Source organism: Aulonocara stuartgranti (genome assembly GCF_965226115.1).
Source record: "Aulonocara stuartgranti genome assembly, chromosome: 11".
Lineage (NCBI taxonomy): Eukaryota > Metazoa > Chordata > Actinopteri > Cichliformes > Cichlidae > Aulonocara > Aulonocara stuartgranti.
Genome location: NC_138947.1, coordinates 15,112,493 through 15,134,331, shown reverse-complemented (window position 1 = coordinate 15,134,331; position 21,839 = coordinate 15,112,493). Strand labels below are relative to the sequence as shown.

At 41.0% G+C, this 21,839-nt stretch overlaps 1 protein-coding gene across 3 annotated transcripts in view; it reads right to left on the bottom strand.

Annotated features, from left to right (window-relative positions):
• Positions 1-21,839, bottom strand: part of clstn3 (calsyntenin 3) — a 30,969-nt gene that overhangs the window by 2,060 nt on the left and 7,070 nt on the right. For 2 of the 3 annotated variants that reach the window (XM_082552798.1, XM_082552800.1), the window contains 13 exons: positions 18,433-18,582; positions 17,398-17,583; positions 17,027-17,314; positions 14,079-14,191; positions 11,396-11,555; positions 10,667-10,726; positions 10,400-10,548; positions 7,560-7,708; positions 3,274-3,500; positions 2,982-3,143; positions 2,351-2,496; positions 1,430-1,565; positions 110-294 (listed from right to left, as the gene is read on the bottom strand). In XM_082552798.1, the coding sequence (XP_082408924.1) occupies positions 110-294; positions 1,430-1,565; positions 2,351-2,496; positions 2,982-3,143; positions 3,274-3,500; positions 7,560-7,708; positions 10,400-10,548; positions 10,667-10,726; positions 11,396-11,555; positions 14,079-14,191; positions 17,027-17,314; positions 17,398-17,583; positions 18,433-18,582 (2,111 nt within the window). The remainder of the gene's footprint in view (positions 1-109; positions 295-1,429; positions 1,566-2,350; positions 2,497-2,981; positions 3,144-3,273; positions 3,501-7,559; positions 7,709-10,399; positions 10,549-10,666; positions 10,727-11,395; positions 11,556-14,078; positions 14,192-17,026; positions 17,315-17,397; positions 17,584-18,432; positions 18,583-21,839) is intronic. The other variant, XM_082552799.1, reaches the window with a different exon arrangement.

Here is a 21,839-nt window from a genome sequence, read left to right as displayed (position 1 = left end):
ATTGTTTTTTTTGGAGGGAATACTCTGAAAAGTTCACGCGTGTGAAGGCAGACGAGCAAACACTTTTGGCAACATAAGACAAAGAATGAAAATCAAACATCTTTATTACCTCCATTGGGTTTACGATGATGGTGAGCGCAGAGTCGTCCCATTGACTGCTGCCCTCCTTAGCCCCGCCTCTGGCTCCTTCACCACGGCGATGGATTGAGCGGATTCGGAAAACTCCCAGGATCACCATCACAACCAGGAAACCTACGCACACCATTATGATGACGGTGGCTGCTCCTGGGACCACTGGAATAAAATAGAGCAATCAGATTAAAGAATCACACCACAATTTTCCAATTATCACCCTTTGAAACAACAAAGTCCCACAGCAATTAACTGATCACAACTACCTGGGCACCCAATGCCTCGTGTGGCTGTTGTTCTTCAGAATTATTAAAACATGCGATGGATGGGGTACATGGGGAGCACTGTAGTTCAATTCTGAGTCATGTGTATGTGTGCTGTCCTCCTGCCTTAAATGCTCACTTCCATATGTACAACCTAATTTTGTTCATAGTCATAAAATTAAGTTTGTTTGCTAAACGTTAAAACTATACAGGTGCCGTACAGTCATTTTAGATTATGGTTCAAACACAGGCTAATTTGATCTCAAGAGGGCTGGAGCAGTAAAACCATTACATAACACCCTACAACGAAACATTCATTTACAAAATAGATGACGAATAGCCCGAGGTGTTTTAAAAAAAAAAAGAAAAAGTCAAAGATGTCTCAATTTTTTTCACGTTCAGTCTACTGTCATTGTAGAAAGAAATCCTGCTGTGGCAAATCACATAAAAGCCTTTGTGTCAGTAAGACGTCTACAAAAGCCATGATGATTCAGACCTTTGAATGGATAAAACAGCACTTTAACCCACTCTCATGACTTGCTCAATCCTTAACAACTTGGAACAAAATGCTCCTGGTGCAAAATACGTGAAACGGTGCCAAATTTGCACCCAGGCCAGATGTTTGACACCGGATTAGGTTACACATTATATCTGTAACCAAATCCAAAGGCTCTTTCATCATATAGATTAAATCCTGGTGATTACATTCAGAGGTCTGCGTGTTTGGACAGACTTTCAAAAACTACTGCAGTATTTTATCACCAGTGTGATTTAGTGTCTGTGACTTTAATTAAGGTAGGAAGTGTTTTTGCCATTGTTTTTTATTAAATTGTAACATCTTTGTAGATCTTAGTCACCTTTAAAAGAAATATTGGAAAAAGTACCCACTGGGCTGTTTTTAAGTCCAATTTATATTTACTTTAGTTTTAATTACTTATATGTTTTGGTATTCAACATTATTTTATCTTTCATGCTGAAAGATTTTAAGACATCTGAAAAAGGTGCTATTAAAAAAAAAACCCCAGAAATGTCACCTGAGTTGCGATGTGGATTAGGTAGGGTGTGTCCACTCAACTCTCCAGCATGGTGGGACGGATGGAGGAACTGCTGCTGGGAAGCGAGCAGGTGGGATGGGTGGTACAGACTGTCCAAAGAGTGGAGGAAGTTCACCTACAGAGAATTAAAAACAGAGAAGAAGAAAGAATGACTTCACTGGCTGTGTGGTTAAACTGCGTTGCTCCCTCACAACATCTCCAATTGCAGTTATCATTGGAACATACACTCGGGTGTTGTTAGCTACACCTGATAAACTGCTTGTTAAATAAAATACATATTCAGCCAATCACGTGGCAGCAACTCATTTGGGTACGCAAACATGCTCAAGACGACCTGCTGAAGTTCAAACCGAGCATCAAAATGGGGAAGAAAGATGAAGTGATTTTGAATTTGTCATGGATGTTGGTGCCCAACAGACGAGTATTACAAAAACTGTTGATCTGCTGGAGTTTTCCTACACAACCATAAGTGTCAGTTCTCTGGGAGAAAATGCCTCGTTGATACTAGAAGTCAGTGGAGAATGGTCAGCAGTAACTCCTTATCCACAGTTTTCATTTGATATCAGAGCTACTGGTACACGTCCACCCGGAAGGAAAAAACAGTAATGTTGTCCTTTGCCATCCAGCCATCTGGCACCAAATTGTGAGCACACGTCTCCTAATGCTGCCTTACAGGCAAAATCATGCAAGTCCCTGCTTCTCCACAGCAAATATGGCTGTTGGTGGTGGCTCATTTAAACTGTAAGAATGTAGGTCTAACCTGAATTACAACGGTGTGTGCATGTAATGATACAGACAAGCTTTTTATGTCATTTCAGATGTTACGTGACCATCAGTCTTTGGCATTGTCATCTCTGACAGCTACAAAGACTAATGTGACTGGCTGATGGTTATCTTCACCTCCAGAGTCAGCTCGTTGCTGGTGTATCTGCCATTCATCTCAGAACAGGACAGGCGGAATCGTCTCTCAAAGCGAGCTGAGCCTTTAGCCAGTCGGTAGCGGACAGAGCGAAGGACGTCCTCATACACAGAGATAGATTCAGCACCTGTGGAGGTGCAAAACACAAACAAAGGAAAAAGGACAGCACAGAAATAAAGACAAGAAGTCAATGCAGAGACAAAGGAGAAATAACAGGAGGAGATTAAAAAGGAGTGACTGATTAGTCGCTCTCTCTTATCAGATGGTTAGCTTTTGTTTTAAACTTTGTTTTAAACTTCATGGCAACCTAATATATTAATTATAATGAGGGTTTTTTATTATAAGGATTGGCACCAATCAAGACTTAGCAATATTTGAATCACAATGCTATGACGTGTTTTCCTTTCCTGTGACATAAACCAAGTTATACCAATAAGAAGGTTAAGTTTGAACTGTGAAATGCTAATATGAGGAACATTAAAACAGAGACATGGGAACAACTAAATTCAAATTATCTAATAAATTATGGTTTTATGGCCCTAAGTCTGCCTAACTTTTCATACCTAATCAAAGCAGGTCTGGTTAAAAACAGAGGTGTATGCACAGCTGTACCTGTGATGGCAATATAAGCAGTAGTATTGATGATTTCTAGTCCTCTCTCTCGCACAACATCCATGTCTACCAGAAGCTCCTCTCTCTCTGGATTTAGCTCCTCCCCCAGTGGTTGGACCTCACAGCCATCCAAAGTGTGAGCGACAGCATCGGACATCAGAGCTAGCAGACAATGTTGGAGGTCAAACTCAAATAATGACACAATTAACGCTTTTCAGACAGAAATGTGTGCAGACTACAGAATCTGCTGTTAAATCTCCTTAAATCAGACTAGAGACGACGGGTGACTCACCTCCACCTTCCATCCCTTGTGCAGCTGTGTTGACAGCATGAGACAGGGAACAGACGATCCGGAGTTCGGGGAAGAGAGGGACGCCGCGGGGACCTTCGAACTCAGGAGCTGGACGGGCCAGATGCGGCCCAACCCCAGACAGAGAGATCTGAGGAGCGTCAGGCTGAAGAACCACCAAGTATCCTTCGAGCTGCTTCAGGGACAGGCAGCTCTCCTCGTTGAAACATCTGTCAGGAAGTCAGAAGGGTAAGAGGGAGGTAATGTCGTTGGTGTATGCTAAATAAACTTCCACTGCTTTGGTCCAGACTCAAATATCTCTGCAGGTAGTGGCCTGGTTTACAGAGGATGAATCTTAAGTTTGATGATATCTTCTCACATTTTGTGTCACCATGTGGCAGATATTTTGTATTTCAGTGAGATTTGATTCACACATTCCTGCCCATCATCCTCACAGGTCACTGGTTATGGAGTACTCCCTGGATAACACTGTCAGACTGACAATCAACACTTTTTAAAAAAATATCTAAACAGATGCATCAGATCCAGATATATTTTTGTTTTTTTATTCCACAATTTCTTTCAGCGCTACATAACACAATGCCTACATTACCCACAAGGCACCTTGACTGCCAATAGTTCAGGTGGAGAGTCAAGGTTCCTTTACTGACATTAAACCTCCATCAGTTATTAAGTGTGCCTCGTTTTTTTTTAGAAGTCTTCAGGCTGTTGAACATTCAGTGAAGAGGCTGTGATTCAAATTTGTGTGTAACATGACTTTGCTTCTTTTTAGTTAAATTAAATCATGCAGAGATGCAGCTGAGACTTTTCAGTCCACTAACATCAGTAATTACAAAGGTCTCAGTCACAAAGGCTGAGAGGCCGGTTGGCAACCCCTCGAAACCACCATTTGCAGGGGAAAAATGTGCACTGATGGCACAACAACTTTTACTTTGAAGCTGAACATGCTCTGTTCTTGGATTGTGTCACACTGTCAAGTTTCAGTGGTGCTTGTGAGTTTTTACAGACAAGTTGGCATTGTTCACACGATTGGGACTATCTGCTAGTGACCAAAGACCTCAAAAGGAGGTTTTTAGCTCATCACCCTCTTTGAAGTAGAAACAACCATAAACCAGCTGGGAAATACAGACTTTTGCCTATGATCTATGGTTGCCAGAGGGTAAACGACCATCCCTCTAGACCTGTGCGACTGAGGCCTACCTCATGTCAAAATGATGTAGTTTATTCCCTAATGTTGCAGTCACTGTAGGAGAAACAGTGACTGGAGACTGCAGCATGGCCACAACTATTGTGAATGTGTACATCGAACTCTCGCTGGCACTGAAATAGTTTCTTTGAAGATGGGGAACAGATCTGTGACCACGTGCAGTCAGTTGCTGTATTCAAAGAAACTTTGGTGTGTCCAAATTGCAACAAACCAGCAATAAGACAGAGTGAGTCTGCCATGAATTCTCAACTGGATGTGATCTGAAATGTAATCTTTTTGTAATATAATATTCATATCTTGCCAAATCATAACAGTTGCCTCAAGATAAAGGCCTTACAGTAATACACAGAAAACACCAACAATGAGGAAGCACTTGGTGACAGGGGGAAGGACAAACTCTCTTTTAATAGGAAATCTGCAATTGAAATACACAGAAACTCAAAGTAACGCCTTTTATTCAGAGTCCAGCAGGAACCTCAGATTTGAAACAAAAAGTCAGAAATTTCTCCTTATTTTTAGACAAATGTTATTAGAATACAACCAGTTCAATCGAATCCTCTGTTGAAAAGAAAAGTGTCATTAACAAGTTTTGCTCATCTGCTTTTATAAATTAGACTGCAAACCTTCTGACTCAGGTTGCCTCCATGAAGGCAACCTGTACCATTTCCCTCTGACTAAAGGAGACTGCATGTTCACTCTATGGGCAACCAGTTGGTTTCTAGCAAAAACATTCAATGCAGTAAGAAACTACTAACGTTTCCTAGTTGCAACTGAGCCGTGCGACTGAGCCATTCAGTACAGTTTAATGGGGCAGAAGTAAGAAGTCTGAGTTTTGCTGTCATTTTTAAATATGTCACTGTGTCCTGTTTTTTTTTTTCAGGCCATAGTTGTTTCTTTTGACCATACAGTTGTGGACTTCTTACTGATCAGGGGATGTTTTTTTAAAAGTGAAATTCACAAAAAATAGTCGAGGTCCCAAGGGTTTGGGACACTACTGATGCAGACTCTAGTAGCAGGAGTTAAGACAATTTATCAGACATTGTACAGAGTATTCTTTCACTTCACTCATGCAGTAGTTCTCTCACACACCTCTAGAGAAATAAACAACAAGCTCTTTGCGCCCTGCGATAATTGTAGCTAAGAATTAGCTTTATAATTACACAAATTTAACTAAAATAAGTATTTTTTTTCCTTTGCATAAAGTGTCACTATAACACCAAGATCTTTTTTTTTTTTACTGTTTCAACTTTGCAACATTTCCATGTGCACAGTGTGAACTGATGTCTTGGGTGAACATTGGGCTTGGGCTTTCCTCGACATCAATAAAGAGTGAAGCACCATGGGAATAAAATAAAACAGACTGTGCCACACTTTTTTCCTACTCTTAGATCTACTGTTAGTGATCACCACCTTTCTACAACCCTTGGTGTGCTCTGCTGCTGCACGACTGAATTTGTTCTCTTGTCCTGACATTTTGATCGCCTGGTGTTGAGTCACAATGATTGTGTCAAAAACATCTAAATCTACAGCTATCTCCTTTTGCTATTTCCACCACAGCCGTGTTAACTTCTGTCTGTTTGTGACACTAAAAAAAGAGCAAATGTCAAACTTCAGCGGCTCCGCTCTTACAAATTTAATTTTCCTGCCAGAAAAGAAGAGCAAATCAGATGGATGGCAGACTGATAACACATATTTATTCATCTGCACTAAAATTCGGCATCGTATTTGAAAGGGAATTAAGCTGGACGTGTGTGTGTGTGTGTGTGTGTGTCTGTGTGTTATATTTCCGCTATCAGAGGGAGCAGCTGCTTCTATCAGCCTCTCCAGAAGGGCCTGCTGTTCAGCCATCTGGGTAACTCCTGGCCTCAAATCAGTCTAATCTTCACACACGCAATAAAACATGCTCAAGTAAAGAAAAAACATAAACAACTCCAGCACACTAAAGCAGAAACTAAGAGGGAAAAAAAATCTGTGCATGACCTTGAATCCTTGGGAACTTAAAAGCAGTTAGTTGGGGAAAATAATCTCCAGTGTGACTCTTGGTCTGATAACGATGATAATCTTATAAACAAGTGTCTAAAACAGCAGCCGATAAAGACGGCAACAGGGATATCTGCACTAGAGTTTGATCAGATGGGATTTGTCAGGAAGGACGCTATTTTGAGTATAAATTCACAATATACCATGAAGTATATGTGCCGCTCTGCCTGACTGAATTAAATTTTCATCAGCTAAAAGTGGCTGCTAAAGCCTGGGAGCTGGTTCACAGTTGTTAAGCACAGCGGAGCACTGACCCGGAAACAGAGTTTGTGTGCTTTTCATCTCCAAGCCAGGTGACTCAGTATGATTAACACTGAACCGATGTGGGTTATTTTTCAGGCGGACTATGCAGGAGCTGAGCAGCGGTGTGTTGTGCATATCAACGACAACATCTACAGCAAATAGTAAAGATAACGTTTCCATTTGGGTAATTATTTAATGGCTGCTTTACAATAAAGAACAACGATTAAAACCCCCCCCCCAAAGATTTCGTTTACCAAAGCAGTTACTGGGTGGCTGAATGGATAAGAGAGATAAGATATTCCCTGTTATCGCTTGTTTTGAGACACCTTGTTCATTACGTAATCGCCTTTTTAATCACACGTCAGTCCTTATCACCGCCGAGGCGTGGTCCACGTTTGATGAGTTCAATGTCAGAGGAGAAGGCAGCAGTGAGTGACACTTCATCTGACAAGTTCAGCTGCTCAAACTCAATTTCTGCTGTTGGGAGATTTCCAGTGTGCTGATTTACATTCCTCTCTGCCTTTGTCATCTTTCACTGCCCCTCTTTGTTTCCTGCTTTTCTCCAATTCTGTTTAAATAGCACGAATGTTTTGTTTCCACTCAAAGGACAATCTGAATGTAGTCAGATAGCAAATTTGTCTTGCAAGAGGTTCCTGATTGCATCCTTGCATTTAAATTACATTCTGGCCTAGGAGTGTGAAACCAGCACGTCTTTATAACTCAGTCTTACATGTAATATTACTGAGGTTCATGCACACTCATCTTTGTGTTTTTGTACCTGAGGGAGGTGGTAAGCTTGAGCGGACGAACGCCAGGGGTGGCGAAGCGTAGAGAGTTTCTGTACGTGACCTGCTGCACTGCACGGTTAAAGCTCTCGATGTCGTCTCCTTCCAGCACTAACACAGACTGGCTGGGATTCACGTGAACCTGGAGGGTCAAAAGAGAAGGACGCTCATATTAATTTACATCAAAGCTCCCGGCAGGTATGGACCGTTCATGTTAACCCTTAAACAACAAGTCTATTTTACTCACTAGAACGACAGAGTGGGCACATTTATGACCATTATCCGACCATTGATTTGATAAAAGAACACTTTTTCATCATAATGTCATTAATTGTTTTCAGCAGTTTTCATACAAAAAGGAGTGAGCCCGACTCGTGTCCAGCAGTTGAGCTGTTTTCGTCATCATTTTGGGCATTAAGTATCTGCCTCAGTGCTTTTGCAGCAGTAAATATTCACTGTAAAACAATGTAGGGATGTCAAGTGGAAAATTACAATGAAGTCAAAATGTATAATGTAACAAAAAACAAAAGAAAAGCATTTTCAGGGGTCAGAAATGGTACTACACTTTCCATTATCCTTGCAACATCAGTGGTCAGGTTCCTGTAAATAATATGAAAGGTTGCAGGAGAAATAGAAAAATTCATGGTTGGAATTAATATGCTGAAAAAAAAAGTCACAATGGCACGCAGAGAGTCATGTCCATAAGTATCTGGAGCCTCCTTCACTTGCATCAGCATCCCTTTAGACTTTAGACAATAATGGCTGTAATTCCTAAATGAATGCAGTTCTTTTGTCAAACCACTTGATTTAAAAGTGAAAGTCTGCACTTCAATCACATGCTGATTGTTTGATTTAAACACAATGTAGTGGTGTGCAGAGGCAAAATTACAAAGGAAAAGTGTCATTGTCCAATTACTTATGCAACTAAGTGCAAATATATTGTAGATCAGCGGTCCCCAACCCCCGGGGCCTCGGACCGGTACCGGTCCCTGAGTCGTTTGGTACCGGGCCACGAGGGTAGAGGCTCAGGTGTGAAATGTATGGTTTTGAGGGTTTTTATCGGTTTTCAGCGTTATTTTGTTATTGTTTTTATCGTTAACTCGGTTTTCCTGGGTCTTTTCACGTGTGTTATGAATAAATCTTCTTTTTCGGTACCAGTACTAGTTTTATTTTGTTGTATTTATCCGCGACACCTTAAAGGCCGGTCCGTGAAAATATTGTCGAGCATAAACCGGCCCGTGGCGCAAAAAAGGTTGGGGACCGCTGTTGTAGAGGACAAAAATCACACTCAGCTCTTTGCTTAGGTGTCTGCAAGCTCTGCTTTCAGCATCAAAGCAAACAACATGCACATGTGTATGGTTGAGCAGTGGCTTGTTTGTAGAGTTAAGTAGCTATTGTTCCTTTGGTTGACATACTACACAAATATCAATGGACCTGGTGCAAAGTATGTTTTTTTTCCCACATCTTTCAGCTGCTCCCTTCGGTGTCGCCACAGCACATCATCTACCTCCATCTTACCTTATCCCTAGCATCCTCCTAATTATTTAAAGCACATGTTGCTGCTTTTTAGTCTTAAAAGCTACAGAATAGAGGAGAAAATGACTGAATTACCAATTCTGCTTTAAAAGCAAAGACCATAGCATTTAAGGTGGATTTTTTCTTCATAATATTCGTAGTTTCTCACGTGGCCTCTTAGGGAAATTATTTGCCCACCCCTACTTTAGGTCAAAATCATAACTTTGGGCAGTTATTGAACATTTATCTGCTCGCGCATTACAAATGTTTGGTGGTGAATGGAGCTACTAAAGCTTAAAAATCAATATGGATTATCCAACCAGCAAATACATGGTTTCAATTCTTATTGTTTTGTTTCATTTTGTCGTTAAACAGCAAAAAAGTTTAGGAGCATTGCTCAGGTGAGCTGTGAAGATGCTACACCTGTGTCTTCAACCAAGCAAAAAAAAAAAGACTTAAGTGTGTGCACATGAAGTGTGGGATGACCTCGTTTGCAACCTTTTTTTCTGCACCGAAGATGCAACCTGCTTAACAAACTAAACACACAAGTGTGAATTATAAAACATGACGTAACACGCTTGAATTTATACAGTATTTTTCTGGACTTACTGAGCACTTAAAGCACAGCCTAAACATATATTCATTTAGAATCACTAATTAACATGTCTTTGGACTGTGGGAGAAGGTTGGACAAAACCAAGTGTCAAACAGTGAGGCTCCAACTGAGGGTTGAACCAGAAACCTTCTCACGATGAGGCGACATTGCTAACCACTCCAATGCCACGCTGTCCCAAACACAGGGAATGTTGTAAAGATGGATAAACTGATGTGATTTTTCTGTAAATGGTCGATATCCAGATGTTTTCCTCAATAAGTGAACATTTGGGATTTTTATATGAGACACTTTAAGTTTGCAAGGATTTCGGGACTTCAGAAGCCGAAAAAGAGCTGAATTATACTGTATCGTTATTTTGATTTTATTTAAATGCAGGTCTAAAAACTACAGTATTTGTCTTTTATAGAAAAATTAAGATTCATCTTCCACATTTAAGGAATTTTTTTTTACAGTTTACTGTACTGTTATACGATTTGTACTTTCAAGGATAATGTTGTTTATTTCCATGCAGTGTCTCTGTCATATCCCAGCTGCACTGCATATAAAGTAACCATGAACCACAAACAACCTCAGCCATCACGGCATCAGCCAAAAAAGATTTGGAGAAGAGATGTGTTTGAAATGTGGATATTAAGTGACTTTCCCAGACGGGAATAACTGGAGGTGTGTGATCTGGCAGCCTAGAGCTCCCTTAGCTGTTACCTTCATGCCAGAGCCCAAAGTCTCCAGGTCGCCAAAGTCCAGCCCCTCCCTGCATGCGTACAGGCACTCGACCACGCTGTGAGGCTCCACGCTGCCAGGACGCACCGTCACCCCAGACAACAGGCCATGGTAACTGCCAACATACTTCACTAAGGTGTGAACACACATAACATCATCCCATGAAACTTCAACTACACCAGCAATGACACAGCAAAATGGCAGACCGCACACCATCACGCTGACAACAGTGTGAAACAAGAAGGTCACCTGAGTCTTTACCCTCTGGGATGGTGTTGTTTAGTATCTCCTTCTGCTTCTCCTCAGGCTCTGCAGGGAAAGCGGCGCAGCGGGGAGAGAGAGGGGGAAGAGAAAAACAGAAAACAATGAGGCGCTCCAAGAAATACTTTTCAGTCGAGAGGGGCTTGAAGAGCAAGCGAGAGGAAATCTGAGGGTACCAAAGATTGACAGGGAGAATAAAAAAAACACAGGCAGCAAGAAAACTGTTGACAATCTTCAAAAATTGCAGCATCTCCTCATTATCCGGCAGCAGCTGCTGCCACGCAGGAAACGGAGTGACTGTGTGTGTGTTTTTCACTGCTAATTGGCAGCCAGAGCTTCCCATTTTAACCAGCGGCTCGGGTGTAAGTGGCTGATGGCTGTCTGGCCTTCGTGTTGTTCTGCTGCCCTGAATAATTGATAAGTCAGTTATATTATTAGCCCTCAAAGACAAGATGCATCAAGTGAATTATAACTGAGTGAAATGAAAGGGAGAAACGGCGCGGTGTGAAACGTCTCAGAGGCCTGTCTCGAGATGCCTCACGAGGACTCGTAACTTGCCAGAAATTGCATCCTGCTATCTCTGCTGATGTTGGGTTTAAACGACATTTCAGGGATGGAGAAACGGAAACGAGGATTCAAACTGCTGCTAGCAGCTTTCAGACAGGAAGCAAAGCTTTTCTTTGAGCTGAGATGAAACGCGCAGCATGTTAGTCTCACCCCAGCAGGCACCGATGAACATGCGCTGACGCGGGGCGGGGTTCGGGATGGCTCCGTTGTCGTGGATGAGGGCGGGGTCAAAGGTCACTCCATCCACGTAAAGGGTCACTGATGGGAACTGGACGCTGAGTGAAAGATGATGCCACTCGCTGTCACACACCTGTTGGAGGGAGATAACATGGAGTCAGCATGAGTGCATTATCTGGGTGGAATGATTACTCAGACTCTATATTTAAATAAAAGTACCACTACAGCCATGGAAAAATACTGTGAAGCCCTACAACCCTGCAGAGTTTGCATGACTTCTCCTCTCATCAAACAGCTTGGCTCAGGTATTAGCATTAAAATGTATGTGAAACAACACTCTGAAGACGAAAATGTCTCCTATTATTGTTGTAGCTGGTTCAGGAAACAGTTTTAACTAATAAAAATAAAGTAATGCTAGTAATTTGTAAAGTTTAGCTCAGTGGTTCTGAACAAAAAGCTTGGAATCGTTCAAAGGGTCACAAAATGGGGAAAGAACCGTTTTTTATGTTCTAATTCATTTTTATTTTTATTTCTTTTGGACAGTTTAAATTAGTTTAGTTTCATTTAGTTTCCAGAGTGTGTTTGCTTATTTCAGTTTAGCTTAGATTTAGATTTTTATTAGTTTCTACATTGGCTTTAGTCTTTATTATTTATGATGTTATTTTAAAGAAATGCCAGAGGTAAGATTTAGGAAAATCAGTACAGATCCCAAAAATCCCTAATCCCAAAACTAAGGACATTTGTTCTATACTTTTAGTTTAGTTTAGTTTTCCAAGTTTGCTTTTTTAAATTTTTGAATTTTATTTTAATTTTAGTTAACCTAAATGTTTTGTCCACATCCAGCTTTACCTGTAATATCCTTGGTAGGAACATAGACTGTATAAAAAGACGGGTACACCCCGCTATGACATCACAAACTGGTTTGAGAGACCCTTTCTAAAACGTTAGTGCTGGTGTTGTGTTGGTTTTCTTGGATAAGAAGGAACCACATTTGGATGAGACGGTGGAGTGGTAAGTTTGAACCAGATCCATAGACTGTATGGGTTTAATACACAGACACATATACCTGCTATTTAGCACTAAATAACAGACTAATAAAACCTCACTGACTAAAACCAGGATGGACATATTGTCTGTTATTATAAATAATTACACAACAAGACGTAATACTTGTCAGATAAATCTATTAAATAATGCTTCAAAAGACACCAACAACTCAAAAACAGCAGAGAGGTCCAGTTCAGGGTGAGGCTTAGCAGCTACCAGCTACAGCTGCAGCAACCTCGACCCTCATTTTAAGTCATGATTCAGTACAAAAGTTATAAAGAAATTCACCCCTGTACATGCAATGAAGGAAAAGCTGTAAGGTGAAGTTGGGCATGCTAACATGTGTGTGTGGTGTGACTCGTGTTTCGTGCAGTTTCTTCTGGGGGGGTTTGGGTTGGTTTTCCTATATTTTTAAGCCTTGAAGGTTGCCACGTTGGTAGGAAATGAGATAAATGAAATCCGACTATGCAAATTTTCTTTGCCTTTGTGGCTGTTTTTGCCACTTATTGAATACTTGTTAAAATTCAAGTCAAAGTTTTGAGGTGAAATTTGCTTTTGGAACTTCTGAAATCCAATCAAGTGACAAGTTCCCCTGACAAGACATTTCCTTTTGTAAGCTGCAAGTCAAAATTATAATCCAAATGATTCTACTACTTGAGTATTTATATATATTTATAAATGTACTTTCCACCACAGGTGAATTCCTGCAGACATTTGCTGTGATAAACTTTCTTTATCAGTGATGTGAAACCTGAAGGAATACAGCACACAAATGACAGGGGAATTACAAAGGCAGAGGGAGTAGGAAAGAAAGACAGGGTAATAAGATATTGAGGTCCAGACAGGGGGATTTAACAAATCTTCTCTGTATCAGCTCAGCATCCTTTAATCCATGTGACTTCAATCTGTCTGAGACTGGTGGCTTCCGTCAAAACAAACCCCGATCACCCTCCACCACGTACACCAAACCACAGCCTCGCATGCACCCAGGTATACAGGTGTGCCGAAAGACCTCGCTACTTGTATTCATGTATTCTGATGCATGCTGGACTTTTAACCTCACAGGTAGCTTTATGATGAAAGATATAGATTTAGAGCCGAGAAGTATGTTGTGATACATAAAAGGTTCGTGCAGCGACACAAACATCTTCATGTACTCGGCTGAGACTGCGCGTTTCACCACGGTGCTGAAGATGCGGTGTGATCAGAACAGAAAATGAGTTCCATTTTGTTCCATTTCCTTTTTACTGGGAACGGACTGCACAAAAAAGTCCGAACAGAAATTGATTTTGTAAATACGGATGACGCACAGATCCTCTTCATGCATGAAACATTTAAATGATCTCGTTAGAGAAAGCCCGGGAGATGAAAGAAAAAGCCTTTTATCCAAATAAACAATAGGGTTGTCATTTCACTCGCTCTGCATATATCCTCATCTGTAAAATAGCTAAATTTCCAACGAGGGACGGTTCTGATGTTTGACATGGCACAGACATAAAAAGTAACGACTGAATTTTCTTCTATTTCAGCTTAATTTCGAGCTTGAGAAACAGAAGAAACTGTGCAACCGACAGCATCGAAGCTGAGCGTTGCACTTCCCTTCAGTTACCTGCTCCAGTTTCCACAAGAACTTGACGGGGCGAGCGGCTGAGACGTCAGGCCAGTAGAAGAGGGAGAGGCGGCAGCCGTGGACGGAGAGGGAGTAATGGGAGAAGGAGTCATCTGTGGAGCAGGAGAGCAGAAAAACAGAAGATAATTGGCGCAGGCCTGTCAGAACTTCTTAAAATCATCCAGCGTTTCTTTGGGAGAATAAAGAAGAAATGGGAAGAATTACTGGTTTGCTGTGGTGTGGATTCACCAGCCAGTGGAGCGGCCAGTGATTCTGACAGTAGACGGTGCTTCATAATATGGATGTGGTGGCAAATAAGCTGTATTCTAATACATGGAATCTGTATGCACATCCTCAACATGGTAGCACAGAAGATTTACAGTTGGGGCAATCATTTGTTGGTCAAATACCCAGTTTCTGTAGTTTTCCCTCTGCACAGTGGATTATAAATCAATCAAGATGTGATTAAAGTGCAAACTTCCAGCTTTAATTAAAGGGATTTTGCAAGAATTTGCATTAAGTGTTGTTGGATGAAAATCCTTTGCAGTCTAGAACCCATGGACATCACCAAATGCTGCATTTCCTCCCTTGAGATGTTCGGCCAGATTTGGTTGTTGCTGTTTGTGGGTCTTTCTGCCTTCAGTTGTTACAGTCTCTGGGTCTAAGAATCAAACTTTTGAGTTTTGTGTCTTTTTTTTAGATCATTTCCTGATTTGTTTCTCCGTATTTATGTTCCCAGGTTTAGGTTTCGCATTTAATTCTGTTCTTAGTTTCAGTTTGTTTTCTTGCCTCCCTTATGTTTCTGTGTCTGGTCTAATCCAGCCTCTGTGTTTTGTCTTGTATCCCTTTGTGTCGAGTTAGTTATAATTCCTCAGTGTTTATCCCTTTGTTCTTGGTTTCTGTTCTGATTTAAAGTTTGTTGTTTTCTGTCCTGTCATGTTTTATCGGCCTCGTCTGTGTTCCCTGTGCTTTGTCGAGTTTTCCTCTGCGATTCAGTGTGTAGTATTTTCCCGTTTTATTTTGTTAGTCCTTGGTCTCCTGTGCCCTGTGTCTAGCTTTACTTCCCGTGTCTCGTTATCCATGATTTGTTCCTGTTGTGTCTCCCACCTGTTTACCCCTCACCTAAATGCCTTGTGTTTAAATTGTCCGTGTCTTCCTCCTGGTCCTTTGTCACATACTTTTGTGATATCCCATTTTGTGATTCTGAAAAGCATTTAGAGTTCACGTTTGCCTCTCGAGTCCTTCATACTGGGTCCAAAACCTGCCTCCTGCACAGTATTAGGTGACATCAGCAAATCAAAAACATACTCTGATGACAAATATCAACTCATTGATATTCTTCAATGAATTGGTCATTGATGAACATAACATTTCTTTGCTTTGAGAAACTCTTTATTTGCTTTGACTCATTATCCATTTGCACTGTGAAGTGCTGTCTGATTAGTTTTGCAGTCTGAATCTAAACGTGTACACTTGATAATTCATCCTGCTACTTCTATCTGTGGCCACATCATCAATAAACACTAGCTGCCATGGATGCCCAGGCCGTAACATCGCCTCCACCATGTTTAACAGATGATGCTTCTGTTTTACCGTCATTCTACTACAAGTTCATCTTGGTGTAATCTGGCCAAATTTTCTTTTCAGGCTCTTTTACATGTTTTCTGGGAAAGTCTCACCTGGCCTTCGCGTTCTTTTACCAGTGGTTTGCAGCTTGTATTTACATTAATGAAGGTTTCTCTTGGTTGTGGACCTTGACACTGATACAGATACCTCTTTGAGAGTTTTCATGGCTTGGTTGTTCTCCTTAACCATGAAAAAAAAAATACTGTCATCATCCACTTTCATTGGCTTCTGTGGTGTTTCATAACGTGTCAAATTGTCGATTTAAACACTCCTACGGCTTATTTAATCTCTCTGATTTATTTTGGCTTTTCAGCCCAGTGATGGCCTCCCTCCCTCGTACTGATATGTCTTTGGGTCTCATATTTTAAAAAAATACAGTAAAAAGCCATAAAATACAAGGTAAATGCTTTGAATCAACTTCAGATATTATGTCTGCTTCATTTATTATGAAATAACAGGTGAACAGGCCTCACCTAGCCGTGAAAAAGCTCATCGGTCAATTATCCAATGATTTTAGAGCCTCTGAAAACAGGGCACTGTGTGTAAACATGGCTGTAAAGAGTTAATGTAATACTTTTGTTAAACCCCTTGAATTTAAGCTGAAAGTCTTCGCTTTATTTGTCATATATGTACATAGAGTCTTTGTCCAACCTATTATGGCTCTAACTGTATGGAATAATTAGCATATTAATTCTTGAGTAAAACACAAACACATTTATTGAACTTGTTTAAGAACAGACAAAAAAATGTATAATTTCATCTTTGAGTCAAAGTGAATCTTTGTGCCAAATTCCCTCAAACACTGCTAAGACATCACGCTCACGAGAATGGGACACACGGACAGGCGGACGAGGTGAAAAGAAAAAGGACCAGCCAGCTTCTGCTGCTGGTGCAGACGCACGACGTGAGTTTACATTCAATCTGAAACTCCACCATGTTTTTCTCACCTGTGAATTTTATCAAAAAGGAAAGCTTGCTGAAAACTGCACCCATACAAAGTCACACAGCTGAAAATATTCACATTACCCATAATATTGTTCCTGGCACAATTACAGTATTTTACTCTTCTTCTGTTTTCCACTTGGCTGCACAAGCAGAGCAGCTGGAGGTTAAGTGCCTCTCTCAAGAGCACCTTGATAGTAGCTTTAAACAGTTTTTTTTCAGGGCATGATTTTCCCCGAAGCTCACGTGATAAAATGGTGCCCTCTAAGGGTTTAGATGACTGAGGAGTGGATAGAAAAGTGAAGAAGCAAAACCATTTCTAACCACAACATCACTCGCAGTCCCAAAGGCTAAATTAATGTGCGAGGGACAGCGCTTACCATTCCTGACGGTGCTGCAGACAATAGTCTCCTCCTCCTTGCGATTTCCTCTGGTTTGCGTGGTCGCAGGCTGGATGTTGGCACCACCTCTGCGCATCCACAGCTGGAGGGTGAAGTGGTCGCCGGATAGTGCGGACACAACCGAATCGGGCACGACAGCGACGTGGTTGGAGCCGTTGAAGGAGAAGATCAGAGATGAGTCGGAAGATGGGAGAGTGGGCAGCGCTGAAGTCCAGTTAGCGGCAGGAGATGGAGGTGGGAGCAGGTCGACTTCGCCCCTGACAGCACCTGATACAAAAAAGAGAGGTGATAGAAATAACGGATCTGATGTCAAAAGGTTAACATGTTTTCAGTCATAAGCCTGAACCCACCACACAGACGTCGCACAGATCTGTCGGAGTAGCTGTCTCTGTCACAGCCTTTCCCGATGTGGCCGGTCTGGAGCTCTACGGTGGCCTGGATGTTCCACACGGTCTCTTCACAGGTCTCCAAATGCAGGCTGGGGAACAGAGGGATGCTGCCTGACCCAGGGGTGTACTCTACACGCTTGGTCCATCCTGAAAAAAAAGTATCAATACCCGCTTCACCTTTAACATCTGAGCCCTTCTGACCTTTTCTACACTCCTTTAGCATCAAACGCAGACGACTCAGACATTAAATGTCTCGAACCATCGACTTCCCCTAGCACAAGGTATGCCTGGTGTCTGATTGCGGCCATGTGAGAATTACCACGGGTAATTTGTGGAGTGATTTCCCAGCGAGGGAGTGGGCGTCATGTCTCGGCTAAACCACGATAGTGAGAATAAATATGACGCAAACATTCCCCTGCTGTGTGATACATGTGAGAGAAGGCAACCTCAGACAATATCCCAACTTGATTCTCCAGTTTTTCCCAGAGTTCATGTCTGAAAACTGCTTTGGAGTTAACTACCCTTATCTTTAAAAAATGTCAAAGCCGACTGACTCCAGCATGCTAAAAAGGGGAAAGTGTGTTAAATTTATACAGCCCATCTATCCCTAACGTCCTCCTTCACTACATCCATGAACCTCCTCTGTGGACTTCCCCTTTTAAACAGGAAATCTACTGTCTGAAAAAGCACGTAACATTGCTGTAGTCGTATGTGTGATCTAAAAATATACTGTCACAGTTTAACTATGCAGTTACCTTCCCTTGATATTACTAAGATTCAACACCGCCTCTTTAAAACACAGTTCTTTTGATCTAAACATGCAAAGGTGATTCATCCAAGTGGCAGCCCACACACTTTCTAAATCAAAGTGAAAGTTTCATCTCCCCCATCACCACAAAAAAAGGAAAATATTAAACAACTAAAGCGCACGTATGTGTAAAGTCTCATCGGCCTTGTTCTGGGATCAGAAAAAGAGAAGTGCGTGTGAAAAATTACCGATCCAGCCGGGTTTGCAGGACGGCTTGACCGTGACAACAACCTGAGCGTCAGCCTGAGCGCGGTTCTTTCCACAGTCGAAGGCTGTCACCCAGAAGGTGTGAACGCGCTGCCGCTTTGAATCCAACGGCTCTGTGTTCTTAATGTTTCCTAGGAGACACAGAAAAATAATGAAACAAAAAATAAACCGGGGAAAAAAATAGAACATTAGTCACCCAACCACAAGGTTGTTGCATAACTGAAGCTCGGGTCAAATAAAGACCCATTGATAAAACCGGCACATTCCCAACAGCAGAGCCACTGCCCTGTTAAACGCGTCATGCTCGGTGATATGAAAGCGAGGACAGATTGCACACAACAGGATAAAAAACTGAAGGGTTTTCCTGTTTTTAGAGATAAAGATGAATAAACAGCGAGTATCCGTGATAGGCTGACAGCACTCAGCATGCCAGCTGACAAACAATGCTAAGGAAAGAAGACGGTGTGACATGGTGAGAGGGAAAAACAGAGGGATGAAAGAGACAGAGGTAGAAACAGGAGCAGAATAGACAAATTGAAACAGAAAATAGACAATAAACAGCCCACAGCGTTTGAGCAAATCTGGAACAAAAGGTTGCTGTGCTGTTGTATCAGTCTGACCCCTAAAGAAAGGAACCGCTCATCCTCGGCAAAGCCCTCCAAGTCTGGGACATTTCTGCACAGTCATACCAAAACAGGGTCCTTCTCAGTTGCTGTGACACTCTGTTAAACAGCTGCACTTGATCCCAAACCAACCAGTCAAAGGATTCAGCCTAAAGCTCCAATATTCATTCATTTTCAAGGTTTTCATTGTTGTTCTAAACAGATTGTTTGGAGCTTTAAATCAAACAGAGACGAGAGACAGCACACAACACGCATTCAACCGCAGGGCAGAAGATATAGATGTGAAGGAGAACGTGCTCTTTGTGGGATCATTTTACATGTAAATGTGACCAAAATCACAAGACAGCTGTTGTTTTCATCTTATTTTTTTAAATTTATGTGTATAGTGATTTTATCGGAGGACCTCATGGTTATAAAATCAAGATTTTAGCAGTGCAGAGTGGCAACATATGGCTTGTTAACAATGTAGTCTTAATAGGCCACATTTGTGTCACTTTTCACAGTCTTTTCACAAACTAACAGCAGAAACAGGAAAAGTATGTGGATGAGATCAGCTTAATGTGAATTAATCTGTATTAAAACACACTATATGTGAGCACAGAAGAAACAAACAGATGTGACCGATGGCAATGAAGCACAACAACCCAAACCCAGCTCTCGCTTTTTGGCCAAATCTGTGCTAAAGTTTGCACGCCTTCTCACGTCATCCCTCCGCATTACAGCTTGGACATAGTGATGGAGCATAATTAGGTCCCACGCCTGAGGAGGAAAAACATCTAATGGCTCTCTTAGGTTTGTTTTGCGTGAAGGTGCCTCCTCGTCGATTCTGTCTGCTGGCAAAAACTGATAAATGTGTAAATGCTTCTGTGCAGCGGGACGGTCTACCAACAAGATAAAAAATATATTTTTAATAAGCTGTCAAACCAAAAACACGAGCCTTGCTCTGTGGAGACCAAAGTTCATAACGCTGGCAATAATACATGGGGCATCAACACCAAGAATGAGAAAGCTTTGGGACTCTGTTACTCAAAATGCCTACACCAGCAACAACACAGCAGCTTGTTAACATATAAATAACCTTCACAGGGTAGTCAAATAATCCTAATATAACTATAATTTCCAGCTACAGAAAGGCACTTTGTCAGGATTCAAACCTCCAGTTAGTGAGTATGGTTTGTGCTCTGCGTTCTTATGAATCAAAGCTAAAGGTAACATCAGCCATATTTACTGCTCCGCCTACCAAGGAAAACAAATCAGTGCCTCCAACCCAACTCCCTAAAAATCAGCTCTTTCTTTTTTGTATAAGAGTTTTAGTTTATTTAATAACGTCACCTGAAATTTGACCGTTATATTCTGATTACTTTTTAACTTTCAGGCTCTCAGAGCACATATGACAGGGTTGAAATTGTTATTGTTTCCAGCTTTATTTACTTAAAAACGTGCAGGAGGTGGTCACATGACATCCTTGGAGCCTTTAAGCTTCACTAAACCAAATCAGTTTTACACCCAGTTCAAGAAGACAAAAACTTGTTTTTGTTCAGCCATATTTAGGCATCAGTTTCATGTCATAGTTCGAACAGCAAAACTCCAATTTAACACCAATTTAATGTCTATGACAGAGACCAATAAGCACTGGTACCCTCCATGTTTTTGAAGTGAATTCTGGTCAAAACCAGGACTCCTTTTAATCTGCAGTTTGAAAACAGCCTCACGTTCTAGCAGTGATTTATTTGAGTTTATGGATAATTAGCGCAACATCAAATATCCACAGGTCGAATTTATCAAATTATTAAATATTCCGTTTAAGCGATGATCAGTTTTGTACGGCAGCAAATTTCTTTTTAATTAATCCAAAAGGTCCATGGGTTTTATTATTTATTTTACAGAACATGTGCCCGCTGTGCCACAATTTGCTTGTTTTTGGTGCTGTCTGGTTTACTAACTATCAAGTTTTACTATTCAAATTAACATTAGGATACACGTCTGTTTATTAGTTTCATCATATTTTTAAGACAATAATTAAAACATGAGAAAGGTATTTTAAAACTCACTGACAAACCCTCATTATACAGCAGCAGTTTGCCCCAAAGTGGCACAACAGCCAAACAAATGATGGCGGAGGGAATTTAAATGCTTCTTCTCCTCTACAGTATTGTCATCTGTATAGAGACGGTTAATTGCTTGTATTGTATATTTGCTTAAGATGTTATTTTAACAAAAATGCAGAGAAAGTTTATTTAAACAGCTCCTGAGATGACATGTTAGCACTTAGCACTTAGCACAGGGGCCTAAAATGAAAGAAATGGCTAACGTTTTCCATTTGAGATCGTATCAGGATTTGGGCCCACCATCATAGCTTATGCTTTTACTGAGTGTTTCTGATTTTTATAAAATCATTAAATATGAGTTCTTTTTATTAGTGATGCAATTATACAGAAATTACATGTGAAATATAAAAAAAGTGCAATTATATAGTAAACATTACTTTTAGAACAGATTAATATAACTGATCTGAACACTGTTATTGTCTGAGTACAGGATATGGTACACCGAGTAAATAAACTGGACTCAGTATCATTTTCAGCAATACTCAGATCAACAAAGCAATGATTTCATGATACTTGATATAATTCAGTGGTTTGAAAGGTTCAGTAAGGTTGGAAAACTGCAAACTGCTCCTTTAAATCATTGTGATCACACTGCAGTGTTGCATAAACTATTAAACAAAGTGTTTTATGTTTCAGGGAGATGAAGTTATGTTCTGC